Source organism: Jaculus jaculus, chromosome 4 (assembly GCF_020740685.1).
Source record: "Jaculus jaculus isolate mJacJac1 chromosome 4, mJacJac1.mat.Y.cur, whole genome shotgun sequence".
NCBI classification, from domain to species: Eukaryota; Metazoa; Chordata; class Mammalia; order Rodentia; family Dipodidae; genus Jaculus; species Jaculus jaculus.
Window position 1 is genome coordinate 64,296,269 of NC_059105.1, and position 16,407 is coordinate 64,312,675.

Below are 16,407 nucleotides of genomic sequence, written 5' to 3' on the forward strand. Positions count from 1 at the left end.
TCTCCCTTCCCCCACTCCACCTTTTGTTTTATTTTATTTTATTTTTTTAAACCTAGAATAGGGCCATCCATTTCCCTCCTTTCCCAAGCATATTCTGTCCTTTTCCTGTACTTACCTCATGGATACAAGAGAGTACAGAAAATAAAGAACTGGAGACTTCTGTGACAGTGCAGGCTGGTAGGCTGTTTTTTATGTAGCTTCCTACGTAAAAGTGTAGTCCTGGCAGGCAAGGAAAACCTGCAGTTCTCTAAGCATAAAGTATGTAGTATTTTTTGTTTTTGTTTTAAGAAGAAAAATCATTCAGAATTCCAAAATGGGAGTATATTTTTCTTGTCCTTTGAGGCTAAATTTTAATTAAGCTACATTATGCTTGCCAGTTCCTTCAGAAATCTGATAGCTCCCTCAAGACTGGCTGGCTGAGCTGACACACAGGCTGGAGAGGAAGTAGACGTCATGGAGAACAGCTTTTGAAGTTGCATATTAAGGCAGTAAGAAGAACCAACGGAATCTTTTCCTCCAAGTGTCTCACAGAGGGACCAGAAAGCCTCTTTTTGGATAGATGAGGAATAGCCCCTTGTGATTCTAAACTTCACTTGGTCAAACCATGTGAAGTCCGTGTGAGACCACCGTCTTCCATGCTCCTGGCCCCCCATACCATTCAGACTTCAGAAGACAGTTGTGTGATAGGTGATTGATACCATTGCCTGGTCAGTATATATCGTGAGCACCACCATAAAGTCATGAGTGCTGGCGGGAGTAACATGGTCCAAGCCTCTGTTGAGATGTCTCCATTATGATTGACAGTTAAAGGGATTTGATGTAAAACAATGCTGTGCATGTTTGTTATCAGAAAGGCTTATAAAAACTTGAGTGACTTTCAGTGTTTCATTGTATATAGCAGATAATGTATATTAACAAAAAGGAAATGATGAAAGTTGTATCATTTGACTTTACTCTTTGGTATAGAAATTTTACATTTCTAGCTTTTGAGACTTATATGTGATGAAAATTCAGCCTGTGATGAAAACTGACTTGGGAGAGATGTTCTTTTAACTTTAGAGGGAAATGGAGACCAGGAAAGTTTAATTATATAGCTCATTGGCTTGAGTACAAGTAAAGTTTTGGTTGCTTTTGAAGAAACAAACAAAAGGGACAAATTACATGTTTAAGGGTCCAGCATGGATTATTTGGATAGATTCTGGATTAAGTGATCATTAAAGTCTAAAGTAAAGTAAAAGAGCGATCTCAGCCCATTATGAGAAAGGGTCTTGCTCCTGTTCATTTGGAAATGGTCGGAACCAGAGGCATGCTACTGCACAGCAAGCTCGCAGCCCTGTTGGCACCTTTTAAAGGCAGAGATAATTTTGGTTTTTAGTTCATCTCTGATCTGTGTGCTTTTGGCAATGAAATTAAATTGAATCTTTCTGCTTGCCTAATTTTTCCTTGGGCTCACCCTGACACTGGCAGCCCTTCCTGCTTTGGGCATCAGCTTTCATAACCGTTGCCTGTCTCTCCTGGCAAGGAAGCTGATGCCAGTCATGCCAACATGGATCCATTTCTGAAGCTTCCTGTGGGATGCAAAATACTTGAATTACTATAAAGGGAACCCATTCTTCTCCTGTTGTTAAAACATGAGGCAAAATTGACAGCAAATTTCATTTATGCCCTGTACATGGTGAATATTTTTTGTCCACACATCACCAGCAGACAGAAGAATAACTGTAAAAAGGAATAACAAGTCACTGACCCCTGGTCAGAAAGAGGAAAAGAGCATTTCAGGCCTGCCTGCGTGGCTTAGGGTCTGGGTTCAGCTCTAGGTTACATGATTACTGACATCATACTCAAGATATGAGACTTTCTATTGAAAGACACAAATGCCAGCATCTAAAGTTCATTCAATATTTATATCATTCAACTTGAATAAGAACTGGCAATATGAAAATATTATTTTTTAGAGTTGACCAGTTGAATATTGGATATTCCTTAACAGGTTATAAGACTTGCTTTTCCCTACATTTCCCACAGATGGCCAGTAATCTCAAGTCTATCTTTTGCATTCAGGAGTTTCATTCTGTGTATTCCAGGTGAATCATGGATATGAGATGCAGTATATTTATTCAGAGACATACACAAGCAAAGCACTATTTTTTGTTTGTTTTCAGAAGGAATCCACTTGCTTACTTTTCTTAAAAACATCTTTCCCATTTCATTGAGGCAGATTTGGAAGTCAAACCAGAAACTTCAGGCTCTACTACGATGGAAAGCACTTTGTTGGGGAGAAACGCTTTGAGTCCATCCACGATCTGGTGACTGATGGCTTGATTACTCTCTATATTGAAACCAAGGCAGCAGAATACATTGCCAAGATGACGATAAACCCAATTTATGAGCACATAGGATACACAACCTTAAACAGAGAGCCAGCATACAAAAAGCATATGGCAGTCCTGAAAGAGACACTTGATGAGAGAGATGCTACAGGCCAGGATGGGGTATCAGAGAAAAGGGTAAGCTATCGTGAAACCACATTTTATCTTTCTCTGTTTGGAGTTCTTTTCAGAAAGTTTTCATTTCTCCACAAGTGCTTTGAAAAGTCAATGAGGTTTTCTTAATGTCTGCTTCTTGTGATATTGAGCTTTGCATGTATCTGTCGTTCATTTAGTGGATGTCAGGTATATTTTTGTGTGTCTGATTTCTTCCTTGTTAATCAATTTAAGGTTTAAAACATATTGGGATAAAATGGTCCCTTTGTAACAAGAAGTACAAGAGTTTTGGTCAGAATCATAGATTATGGTCAAGAAAAGATATCAATCATTATTTAAGTAAGAATTGAGTCACATTATTAATACTACTTTTTGTCTTCTTTTAAGATAACTTTCATTATAAATAGTTCTGTTCTTTAACAAGGCTATTTATTTTAATATACATGTTTTAATTCAGTCCATTATTAACTACCATACTGTTTTGAGAATCAGCCAGTCTTGATTAGGAGGATTTATATTTTAGTATTAAGAAACTAAATCTGAAGGATTTTCTTTAATTACAAAAGACAATTTAAGTTTTCTAGTTGTCATATTTTAATCATGATAGATTTCAGAAATAGTATCAAAAGTTTTATCCCTTTGAGCTGGGCGTGGTGGCGCACGCCTTTAATCCCAGCACTCGGGAGGCAGAGGTAGGAGGGTTGCTGTGAGTTCGAGGTCACTCTCAGACTACATAGTGAATTCCAGGTCAGCCTGGACTAGAGTGAGACCCTACCTCGAAAAAGAAAAAAAGCAGGTTTATTCTTTGGCATTAAGATTATTTTACTTTTAAATTTGTCCCTACTTCTTCCTCACTCTTCTTCGTTGGTGTTTTCTTTTGTGTGAAATTTAGTTAGGGAAATTTGCTGTATTCTGATTGGAAGCATTCATTTTTATATTTTCAAGAATCTTCAGTTGACAAAGATATGCAGATGAATTTTTACTTAGAATCTGTCACAAAATAGATGTGTAGGCAAGTCACTTAAGTTCTCTGGGCTTTGATTGTCCTAAATGGTAAAATGGCAACAACAAACAAATTGCAAGAATTGAATGGGATAGCAGGCATTAAACACTCAAGCCGCACTTGTCACTCAGTATGAGTTGTGGTAGTGTTGTAATAGCAGCCACCTAAAACAGCTATTTTGTTGTATGTCTGTATGGAAGGCAAACATAGTGTCCACAGTCCAGCCTCAAATTAGCTCTAGATCATAGATTGGTGTCCAGTAGCCCCAGAGAAACCTCGTTTTAAATAATGGACTAAAGAAATCTTGTTTTAAAAATGTTTTTTCAATGTTTAGACTTAAGAGTCACAAATCTTATTTAGAAATTTGCTAGAATTTAAAGTCATAAAAGCATGCTCTATTTAATCATGTTCTTTTCATTATCTCATTCCCATTTTCTCAATATTGTTTTGTTTTTGACCCATGACATTTTCAGTAACACAGGAATTTTCCACATCTAATACTGACATTACAATCTATGCAGATATATTGCTCTTCTTGATGTTTGTGAAATACTCAAGAGTTTCAAATTTGGTCAGTCCAATCTATGCTGATGTCTTGTATATATACTCTTCAATCCCAGGGACTTGAGATAAAGATATTTAGCAGCTTAACCTTAGGCTAGTTATTTAACTTGAAGGGTCTTGCTTTACCCTCCTAAAAGCACAAGTGGTAGTAACAGAGGCAAGAGACCGAGGAGGACCCTACTAAGGACCCTTTAGTACTGTCACTGTTCCGTGTCCTGAAGGCATCACGCGTTGCATTTCTAGGATTCTCTTGTGCTAATGGCCAGCAATAGAGTGAATTAGAGGGAGGAAGTTGGCACTGGAGCTATTTCTCTCCAGCGATAAATCATTAAGGATCATTTTAAAAATTACTCTTTGCTTAAACTGCATGTATCTTAGTTGGCATAGAAATCTCACTCAAAAATAGATTTATTTTATTTACAGGTGTCATCCAACAGGACAGGGATGATGACCTGTTCAACAGCTTGAAACATTGATTCCCTGTCACAGTGGATGACATTTGTAAGTAAAGATAATCATGTTTAATTGATTTAAAATACCTATACATATGACTTAATAAATATTTTTAATGGGTCCTTAAAAGCTAAACCCCTCTTGACCATGACTACTATATCTCAGAGGCAAAAAAAAAAAAAAAGAAAAGAAAAGAAAAGAAAAGAAAAGAAAAAGTGGGTTTTCAGGAGTTAGTATGCTGTGTAGACACAGTTGTAGTGTTGGAATTAGGAATTAGGTGTGAGTAGTATAGGACTGGATTTCATGTTGCTGCTGGGCTGAGAGCACATCCCCCCTAACTAACGTGAGTGCTGGACTTGGTCATCACCAGATGATCTGAGATCCTTCAAGAAATGTGTTACGAGAGAGACAACATGGTACTAAAAGTGCTCTTGTAGAGTCCTGAAAGGTGAACACTATTTCTAGCTTACCTACAAACAAATTGTATGACTTTGGGACTGTCCCTTTGCCTGTCTGGACTCGAGTTTCTTCAGAAAGAGATTTTTCCACAGAATGTAAATTACAGACTTTTTTATTTTTTTTTTATTTTTTTTAAAATTATTTATTTATTTATTTGAAAGCGACAGACACAGAGAGAAAGACAGATAGAGGGAGAGAGAGAGAGAATGGGCGCGCCAGGGCTTCCAGCCTCTGCAAACGAACTCCAGACGCGTGCGCCCCCTTGTGCATCTGGCTAATGTGGGACCTGGGGAACCGAGCCTTGAACCGAGTCCTTAGGCTTCACAGGCAAGCGCTTAACCGCTAAGCCATCTCTCCAGCCCTACACAGACTTTTAATCAATACAAGCTGCAAAAATATTTCTTTGTTCAAATGTATTGAGCAAAAATTAAGATTTTTAAAAATACTCTTATTTTTATTTATTTATTTAGAAAGAGAGAAAGAGACAGACAGAGAATGGGCCTCTAACCACTGCAAACAAACTTCAGATGCATGCTTCCCCTTGTGTATCTGGCTTACGTGGGTTCTGGAGAGTTGACCCTATGTCCTTTGGCTTTGCAGGCAAATGCCTTAAAGGCTAAGCCATCTCTCCAGCCCCAAAATCAAGATTTTCTTGTTTTGTTTTGTTTTGTTTTGTTTTGTTTTGTTTTGTTTTGTTTTGTTTTGTTTTGTTTTGTTTTTCGAGCTAGGGTCTCACTCTAGCCAAGGCTGACCTGGAATTCACTAGGTAGTCTCAGGGTGGCCTTGAATTTATGGTAATCCACCTACCTCTGCCTCCCAAGTGCTGGGATTAAAGGCTTGCGCCACCATACCCAGCTTAAAATCAAGATTTTTTTTAAAGGCTTCTTTCTTTTCTATAGGCCATTAGTAATGACCTAATATGGTTATGATTTTCTAATAGTGTTCCAGCCATTGTTAAAAAACATCTTTGAAAAACATACTTTGGTATTTTGTTTTTGTTTTTATTTTTTGAGAGAGATAAAGAGGTGGGGACAGCAAGAGACAGAATGGGCGCACCAGGACCTTTCAACCACTGTGAATGAACTGCAGATGTGTGTGCCCCCTTGTGGTCATGTGCAACATTATACGCTTGCAACACTGTGTGTCTTGCTATGTGAGACCTAGAGATTCGAACATGCATTCTTAGGCTTCGCAGGCAAGTGCCTTAACTGTTAAGCCATCTCTCTATCCCTCAACTTTAGTATATTTGAGTAAGATAGTCTCTTAAAACTGAAGGACTAAAAATTTCACATGTGGGGCTGGAGAGATGGCTTAGCAGTTAAGCACTTGCCTGTGAAGCCTAAGGACCCCAGTTCGAGGCTCCATTCCCCAGGACCCACGTTAGCCAGATGCACAAGGGGCGCATACGTCTGGAGTTCATTTGCAGTGGCTGGAGGCCCTGGTGCGCCCATTCTGTCTCTCTCTATCTGCCACTTTCTGTCTGTCTGTCACTCTCAAACAAAGAAATTAAAATAAACAAAAACATTATTAAAATTCCGCATGTGTATTTGTGGCAGTCCGTGAGGTGGAAGTTGTGTATATCACCTTAGCTTCTGTGAAAGGTTGGCTCATGGTTTTATGGCCATGAACCTTGTTCCTTTAATGGCCAAGTGGCTATGGGTAGTGTGATTTGCCAGTTGGCTTAGTCTCGCAAAGAGTAACTCTTATAAATATTTTTAAATGTTTTATTTACTTATTTTGTAAGGGGGTGGAGGGGGTGAGAGAGAGAGAATGAGAATGAATATAGGTACCAGGGCCTCTAGCCATTGCAAACAAACTCCAGAGGCACATGCCACTTTGTGCATCTGGCCTTATGTTGGTACTGGAGTATTAAACCTGAGTCATTAGGCTTTCCAGGCAAGCGCCTTAACTGCTGAGCCTTCTCTGCAGCTGCTTGAAAATATTTTTATTTTGCTCAAATGTGTTTGTCTGTATGTATAGCACATTATTTGTATCTACAGAATCTCAATGTAGAAATCAATAAGAGTTCATACTAAACTTAATTGTGGGAAAAAAGTAACAATGCTTGGATACTTGGCATGATGAAGCAGTCTGTAGAAATTCTTTCTTTGTCTCTTTCTCTCTCCTTCCTTCCCTCTTTCTCCCTCTTTCTTTTCTTAAAAAATATTTATTTTATTTTATTTATTTATTTGAGGGAAGAGGCAGATAGAGAGAATGGCCACACCAGGGCCTCTAGCCACTGCAGACGAATGCCAGATGCATGCACCACCTTGTGCATGGGGAATTAAACCCAGGTCCTTAGGCTTTACAGGCAAGCACCTTAACTACTGAGCTATTTCTCCAGTCTCCCTCCCTCTTTCTTTCCTTCCCTCCCTTCCTTTATTCCTTTCCTTTCCTTTTTTTGTTTTGTATGAGAGCAAGAGAAAGAATTTGCACTGTAGGGCCTCCAGCCACAGCAGTTGAACTCCAGACACATGTGCCACCTTCTGTGCATGTGCGACCTTGTACACATGTTACCTTGTGCTTCTGGCTTATGTGGGATCTGGAGAGTTGAACATGGATCCTTAGGCTTCACAGGCAAGCATCTTAACTGCTAAGCCATCTCTTAGTGTGTGCTTGCTCGGTCTCGCGCGCACTCTCTCTCTCTCAACATGGTATCATGTAGTCTAGGCTGTCCTTAAACTCTTGATCCTCCAGCCTCCACTTTCCAATAACTGACGTTGCAGGCCATGTGCTACCACATGGGGCAGCAGACTCTTTTTATTTGTGTTTTCTTAGCTCTATCTTCATCCACTTCATTGCCACAAATTACATGCCGAAGTCTCCACTGTCTCTTCTTTCAGGACCAGCTCAGTACCAGGGAAGAACACACCCTTAAAGAACTTCCTACATGCCAGGGGCACCAAATTAATTTAAAAGCCAAGTTAGTGATGTATGAGAAGTCCTATTACCTCTGCACAGAACTTCTAAAAGTGGGTATATTCTCTGTAAAATATTCTGCTTAACAAATCAGAGGAGATTTTATCATTTTAATTTTTGAAAGAAGCCTACATGTTCAGTGTGTGTTGCTTATGTGATCTTGAACAAACCTTCTAAGACTCAATTCACCCTAGTCTGTGATGGTGCCTTATAGATGCCATTGCAGTACTAGTTATGAGTTTTGATGGATTTTGTAATGTGATCTTTCAAAATGGAAAATGATACATGAAGCATTATTGCTCTCTGGGACCTTCAGCTGGACCTATGCCTAACCTTATGCTAGGAGCTCAAGGCCAGGTTTCTCTTGGAGATTCATCTTTTCAATGCCTAGAATGTCCTTTCATTTTACAGGAAAACATCAAAAGGCCTCTGGTTGCTTCATAAAGAAAGCAGCATTTCTTTGTTAATGACTCTACCTATTGAAGATATATACCTCTGTCTTCCATCAGGAACCATGTGTTTGCCCAATAATATTCTAATGGTTAAAATGCATTCTTTTCCTGTGATATTTGTGGTTCAGTATGAACCATTTTTTTAAAATTTTTTATTTATTTATTTGAGAGCAACAGACACAGAGAGAAAGACAGATAGAGGGAGAGAGAGAATGGGCGCGCCAGGGCTTCCAGCCTCTGCAAACGACCTCCAGATGCGTGCGCCCCCTTGTGCATCTGGCTAACGTGGGACCTGGGGAACCGAGCCTCGAACCGGGGTCCTTAGGCTTCACAGGCAAGCACTTAACCGCTATGCCATCTCTCCAGCCCTCAGTATGAACCATTATTTTAACTCTACTTTCTTTGTGCATAAGACATAAAGCTGTAAGCTTCTGTGCCTGTCAGAAAATTGTTTTGAGTCTGTGTTCCATGTTGAGTCCTTTCAGGATCTCTCAAATTTCCCCTCACTATGTTTTCTTTATACCAGTTAGGTCAGTGCTCTCCTTTCTTGGCCACCAATGTATTCACACCTCATTCTCTATAAACAGTCATCATGAGCCATCTGTATAAGCATCCATATAAGCATTTCCCTCTTGTTATTCTTGTTATTAATAGCCAAGGAGGACTAATATCCTCATGTCCCTTTTAGACTCCATGAACTCCTCTTTCAAAATTAATTTCATTTAGTTCAAGCATTTATTTTATGTCTCCTATTTGAAAATTAATAGAGTCTACTCTTGAAGGAATAGAAACTGTTCAGGGCTGTGACTCAAAAAACTTACACTTTAATATTTAATTTTTTCTACCTGCTTAATTAACACTTAGGCATTTTGAAACCAGGAAGCTTTCAAATATAATCTGTAGATTCTTATGAATTCAATAAATAGTATGTTAGACTCACTTTGATTTAAGTTTGTTGTTATAATAGCCCAGCAAATCTCAGAAAACACATTTGCAGACAAAAAAAAACCTGACTTTTCAGAATCATGAATCAGAAATTAATAAGAAATTATGCCATTTTGGCTCCATGTCAGGGCTGTAACCCCTCAGTATTGTTTCATTTCTGACTTATCACCTTGAGTTTTATATAAACAGTTATTGACTGACCAAAGGAATGAACAAGTAAGTGAACATATTTTCTGAATTCAGCTCAATTCAAAGGTCCTAATAGAAATCCATCTTGAGACTTAGGAAGGTATAGTAATTAAAGTTAACTTAATGCTGTGTAGTTTTTCCTTTACGAACTCAGAATCCTTACAGTGTCCCTGCACGGTATATGGTATGGAGGACCATTCCTTATTCTACGAATTATGCATTTGAGATCCAGAAAATTTATCTTTGTATTGTGAGATAGCTTGTGAGGGAGGTGGCTAGTTCACAAGCGATCTTTCCCTAAGTTGAGGGTTTTCAGTCATATATTGAGACCATTTAGATGTCACTGACGAATCCTATGAAGTAGTGGTTAAAGAAAAGTTCAGTAGGGCCTACAAAATAATCTTTGTGAGTCTCATCTGTCCTTCCATTTTATTACCCACAAAAAGGACGAGAAACTGGAAGCCATGAGTGAAAAACAGATGGAAAGCGGAAGATGAAAGATAAACACATCAGCTCTGCAGAACCAGGCCAACCCAAGACCAAACTGTGATTTTCTAAGCCAGCTGCAGTTTAGGGAAGATTTTCATATTTGAGCCAATTTAACAAATAAAGTAACTCTTGAATTACTGATTACTTAAAAAGAAGCATTAAACAGTTTTCCACAATCGTTGTTCAGAGTTGTTAACATTTGGTGCAGAAATAATCACTCCATCCATTTAACTTTATTCAAAAGAAATCAGTGCTGTTGGCTTTGGGAACATAACACCATTTAGGGGTATAAAGCATGATTTTACCAAGCAATAATCTGGCCATACCCTATTGCTCACAGATTAACAATGACCAATCCTAGAAGAATCAGCCCTCTGGGGCTGGATATATAGCTCTGTGGTAAGCATCTGCCTACAATATGTGAGGCCCTGGGTTCCACTTCTAGTACCACTAAAAAAAATAAACATAAAAATAAAAGAATCAGCTTAGTAGTTGTAGTCAGTCCTTATCTTATTATTAGGCTCAGTGACTTGGGACCATACTTTTATCTTATACTTCTTTTTTTTTTTTATCTTATACTTCTTAATATTTTCCTTTTTTTTTTTCTGAGGTAGGGTCTTGCTCTAGCCCAGGCTAACCTAGAATTCACTATGTAGTCTCAGGGTGCACTCAAACTCACAGAGACCCTACTACCTTGGCCCCCTGAGTTCTGGGATTGAAGGCATGTGCCACCACACCTAGCTCATACTTACTTTTTTACTTGATTTTTTTCTTTTTATTTGAACATGTCAGGTATTGGAAGGGCATAGTCATGTGAGGTATTGGATAAAGCCTTAACTTCTTCAAGTTGTGATAACTTATTTTTGTTTGCTTGAGGTTTTTTGTTTTTTTTTTTTTTGGAGGGAGGTTTTCACTCTAGCCCAGGCTGACCTGGAACTCATTCTGTAGTCCCGGGCTAGCCTTGAACTCACAATGATCCTCCTACTTCTGCCTCCCAAATGTTGGGATTAAAGGTATGTGCAACCATGCCCGGCTTGCAACTTATTTTTTATATGACCTTTACAAATTAGTTCTTAATCCTTTTAGGGCCTCTTTCAAGTTACTGGAACTGGTCAAAAATGTCCAAACTAAGCATTGCAGTGATTAAAGTCTTTCAATAAGAAATTAGAGACATCTGTACTAGCTACTAATATTGTCCTTATCTCCTGTGTGTGGGTATACATCCTCAAGTTCATCCAACAATATAAAATTACTTTTTCTAGAATTTTTTTCTTATCTTTATCTCCTTACCAGTGTAACTAACAGCTCTTTACATAGACTTTACACTGTGTTAGATGTATAGATTATACAAATGGGCTACCATTTTATGTAATGGATACTAGCATCCATGTTAAACCTGGAACCAAGACCTTGAGGACACAGAGGGACAACTATGCTGCTATGTTATTTGCACTGTGGTTTGTCAGAACTTGGACAAAGCACCCTATTCTTATTTCCCTAGCTTCTAAAAACATTCTCTAAAGATTCAGTAAATCCTGTAGACTTGCTTATGACCTAGTTACATTTTTTACATTTGTTCGAATGCAAACATTTTTCTCAGCAACTTCTAAGTCATTGCATCTTGTTGTTTGGCAACACTGGCAAACCTAGAGGCTGTTGCATAATCTGCAGCTCATGGAACACCCTCTTCAGAGATTTGCACCTCCCTCCCTTTCACCCACTCAACAGGAAGGGATCCTGTTCTGGGTATCCTATGCTTATTAACTTTAGAATGGCCTTGGGCTGCTACCTAAGTTTATAATGAGGAAAAAACAACCCTACAGGTCATATCCCTTAAGAAAGTCCTGTTTTAGCTGGGCATAGTGGCACACACCTTTACTCCCAGCACTTGGGAGGCAGAGGTAGAAGTATTGCCAAGAGTTTGAGGCCACCCTGAGACTACATAGTGAATTCCAGGTCAGCCTGAGCTAGAGTGAGACCCTACCTCGAAAAAACAAAAAACAACAAAAACAAAACCAAAAAGTCCTGTTTTTGTTTTTTTTTTTTTTTTTATAATGAGTAAACTCTAAAAATGAGCTCATACTGCCATGTTGCTAAGAGTTTGTTAAAAGCCAGCCACATTGAGGTATAGTTTGTTTATAGTGAAATAAACAAGGTTACATGTACAGTTTGAAGAGTTTTGACAAATGTGTGTCAGCCATGTAACCACCAGTGCAGTTAAAATATTCGTAACATTACTTCAGAAAGTTCCCTCATGCACCTTTATGGAAAATCCCACCCAGCTTTTGGCCAAACAGATAATGCCCAGTTTAATTTCTCAGATTTTTACATTTCCTCTTTATCATTTCTCTCTCTTTTTAAAAAACACACAGTGTATCTTTAACCATCTGTCTTGCTAAGCTTAGGATTTAGGATGTAATACTGCTCAGAGCATGTTTCATAAGGAACTGTACATGTGTAGCAGTGAATTTTAGACACTATGACTTACAGAAGGCTTCAGTCTTATCATTGGGGACTCTCTACCTTTTGACCCTAATAAAGGTTCCAATCAAATGAAAGACAATAGGACGGATTCCTTGGTACAGGGAGGAAGAGCCTTTTTGATCCTGGAATCTTGCTGCTGATCCGAAAGCACTCCATAGCCAGGGGCAGCCTGCTAGTCTCTGTTCACGGACTCCGCCCTCCTCCTGCCATGCTGTTCTGTACTCTGGTCACAGTTGAAGGGGAAGTAGAGGGTCTTTGACCGCACCATGTGACTGCGTATCACAGTGAGGATACCATATCTGCTTATTCCTGATCTCAAATGGAATCGTTATGGCAGTGCTGTGGTTTCCCAAGGTACAATTATGGCATCTTTAGGTTCTCTCCTACTCTCCTTAAAACCATGTTGCAGTTACATCATACTCAGGAGTCCTGTAGACCAGGGTTTCAACTTTTTCCATGCAGGATCCTTTCCACCTGAAAATTTTTTTACCCAGCCCCAAGTGTATTAGTTATTTTTCTCACTACTGTGACAAAAGCAACTTGCAGAGGAAGGATGTACTTTCAGGGGATGCCCTCCATCATGGTGGGGAAAGCGTGGCCGCAGGGCTGCTGGCCGTTGGTCCACGGTTAGCCGCGAACGCTGCCGCTTGCCTGCTTGTCGCCTGTTCTTTCCATGACCTCAGCTCATAGCGAGGTACCGTCCACAGTTAGGGTGTGTCTTCCCAACTCAGCTTGCCTAATCTAGAAACTTCCTCACAGACTTACCCAGAGCTTTATTCCCATGATAAGTTGAAACCCCATCAAGTTAAAAATTAACTATTACATCAGGTATATATGTATATTAAATAGGTATACAAATCAAGCATTTACTGCTAATAAATCTTAAAGAAATTTATTTTAAAACAATTATTGGTTGGGGATATAACTTAGTAATAGAGTGTCTAGGTTCAATTTCCAGTACTGGGAAAAATAAAATCTCCAAACAATAAAAGAAATTCTTTAGTATATGCATAACTTTACTGTTTATTAGAAATGAAGGGCTGGAGAGATCTCTGCTTAGTGGTTAAGGCACTTGCCTGCATAAAACAGGACTTTCTTAAGGGATATGACCTGTAGGGTTGTTTTTTCCTCATTATAAACTTAGGTAGCAGCCCAAGGCCATTCTAAAGTTAATAAGCATAGGATACCTAAGGACCCAGATTAAATTCCCCAGAACCCATGTAAGCCAGAATGACAAGGTGGCACATGTATTTTGAGCTCATTTGCAGTAGCTAGAGGCTCTAGTGTGACCATTCTTCCCCCCCCCCAACCCCCCCAAAATGAAGGAAGGATACTTTTTAAAAAGAAATGAAAGTACTGATGAGATGGACATGCTTATTAATTTTTACATAAAGAATTAAATCTTGGGGGGGAGGAGATGGTTTAGCAGTTAAGGCCTACAAGCCTAAGAACTCATGTTCAGCTCTCCAGGTCCCACATACTGCCAGATGCACAGTGATGCAAGCATGCAAGGTCGCACATGCGCCCAAGGTGCACACACATCTGGAGTTCAATTGCAGTTGCCCTGGCGCGCCAATTCTCTCCCTCTCTCTCTCTCTCTCTCTCTCTCTCTCACACACACACACACACACACACATTTTTAAAGAAAGAATTAAATCTTGGCTAAATATATGACACTGAAGGATGAGGAGCACCTTTAACATTTTTAGAGTGGATCAATATTTTGATTCTATAATTGTCATTGCTGAGAATGCAACTTTGTATAAATGTGTAATACAAAATGGCAGAACTATATGTATAAATTGTTAGAAATTCTGTTCTAATGCCAAGCCAAAATTCCTTTTAGTGATTTTTCATGAATATTATCTCAGCAACTCAAACAGCAACTTTTAAAATCAAGCCTTCTAGCCAGGCATGGTGGTTCATGCCTATAATCTCAGCACTCAGGAGGCAGAGGCAAGAGTTTGTGAGTTTGAGGCCAACTACAGCTACAAAGTGAGACCCTACTGTAAATAAATGAGTAAATGTATATTTATACATGTATATGTATAATGTAATAACCCAGAAATACACTAATTTGACATATACTGAGGAATAATGGTTAAAAAAAAACTTAGTATTTTTTTGTAATTAAACCATTATAATTCTGTAAGAGCAGAAAACATTGCATGTACAGTAAAATACTGTAATTCATGCCATATACTACTCTTGAATTTGAGCCAAGGCATTTTAGGCAATGTTTGTTGGTGCAAAGTGTGTGTGTGTGTGTGTTGGGTACTCAGAACCAAGGCTGTAGTAAACTCACCTGACACAGTACAGTTGAGAGCTACAAAAAACATTGTGGATGGAAAGATGGCTTAGTGGTTAAGGTGCCTGCCTGTGAAGCCCAAGTATCCTGGTTTGATTCTCAGGTCCCACATAAGCCAGATGCACAAGGTGGCACATGTATCTGGAGATTGTTTACAGTGGCTAGAGGCCCTGGCATGCTCATCTTAATTTTAATCTTAGTTTGGGGGCTGGAGAGATGGCTTAGCATTTAAAGTGTTTGCCTGCAAAGCCGCGGGAGACATACAGATTCTCAGGGATAGAGCCCACTGGAGACATACAGATCCTTGGGGATAGAACCTGCTGGAAACATCCAGATTCTTGGGGGTAGAACCTGTGGAGACATCCACATTCTTGGGGATAGAACCTGCTGGAGACATTCAGATTTTCGGGGATAGAACCTGCTGGAGACATTCAGACTTTCAGGGATAGAACCTACTGGAGACATCCAGATAGTTAGGGGTAGAATCTACTGGAGACATTCAGATTCTCAGGGATAGAACCTGCTGGAGACACCCAGATAGTCAGGGGTAGAACCCGCTGGACACATTCAGATTCTTGGAGATAGAACACACTGGAACATACATATTCTTGGGGATAGAACCTGCTGGACACCTCCAGATTCTCAGGGATAGAACCCGCTGGAGACATCTAGATTCTTGAGGATAGAACCCACCAAAGACATCCAGATTCTCGGGGGTAGAACCTGCTGAAGACCTCCAGATTCTTGGGGATGGAACCTGCTGGAGACATCCAGATTCTCAAGAGTAGAACCTGCTGGATACATCCAGATTTTCAGGGTTAGAACCCATGGGAGACATCCAGATAAGTAGACAGGGGTAGAACCTGCTGGAGACATTCAGATTCTCAGGGATAGAACCTGCTGGAGACATCCAGATAGTCAGGGGTAGAATCCACTGGAAACATTCAGATTCTTGGGGATAGAACCTGCTGGAACATACATATTCTCAGGGGTAGAACCTGCTGGAGATATCCAGATTCTTGGGGGTAGAACCCGCTGGAGACATTCAGATTCTCAGGGATAGAACCTGCTGGAGACATCCAGATTCTTGGGGGTAGAACCCGCTGGAGACATCCAGATTCTCAGGGATAGAACCTGCTGGAGACATTCAGATAGTCAGGGGTAGAACCCGCTGGAGACATTCAGAGAGTCAGGGGTAGAACCCACTGGAGACATTCAGATTCTTGGGGATAGAACCCACTGGAACATACGTGTTCTTGGGGATAGAACCCCGCTGGAGACATCCAGATTCTCAGGGCTAGAACCCACTGGGACATCCATATTCTCAGGGGTAGAACCTGCTGGAGACATTCAGATTTAAATATAGACTTGGCTCTGCTATTGACAAGCATTGGAAGTGTTTGAGGACCACATAATCTCCTTTGGCCTCAGGAAATTTAGGTCTCTTCCAGCTCCCCTGTATATATTACTAAGGGCTGTAACTCTGAGAATAACTACAGAAGTACTATTTATTGAGCTTTTGTATACTGGAAATTGTGTGAAAGTACAAAATTCTTCACCAGATTATCTCTAGTCCTTATAACACTCGTAAGGATTGGTTTTATACTAATATGGCTCTCTTTAGGGATTATAGGATTATAGTGAGTTATCAAGGGATTC

At 39.6% G+C, this 16,407-nt stretch overlaps 1 protein-coding gene across 4 annotated transcripts in view; it reads left to right on the forward strand.

The window, feature by feature from the left end:
• The window catches only part of Chn1 (chimerin 1), a 206,388-nt gene that overhangs the window by 124,041 nt on the left and 65,940 nt on the right, over positions 1–16,407 (forward strand). For 3 of the 4 annotated variants that reach the window (XM_045147786.1, XM_045147787.1, XM_045147788.1), the window contains one exon: positions 2,219–2,507. In XM_045147786.1, coding sequence (XP_045003721.1) covers positions 2,219–2,507 — 289 coding nt within the window. Of the gene's footprint in view, positions 1–2,218; positions 2,508–4,473; positions 4,552–16,407 lie in introns of those variants that run through there. The other variant, XM_045147789.1, reaches the window with a different exon arrangement.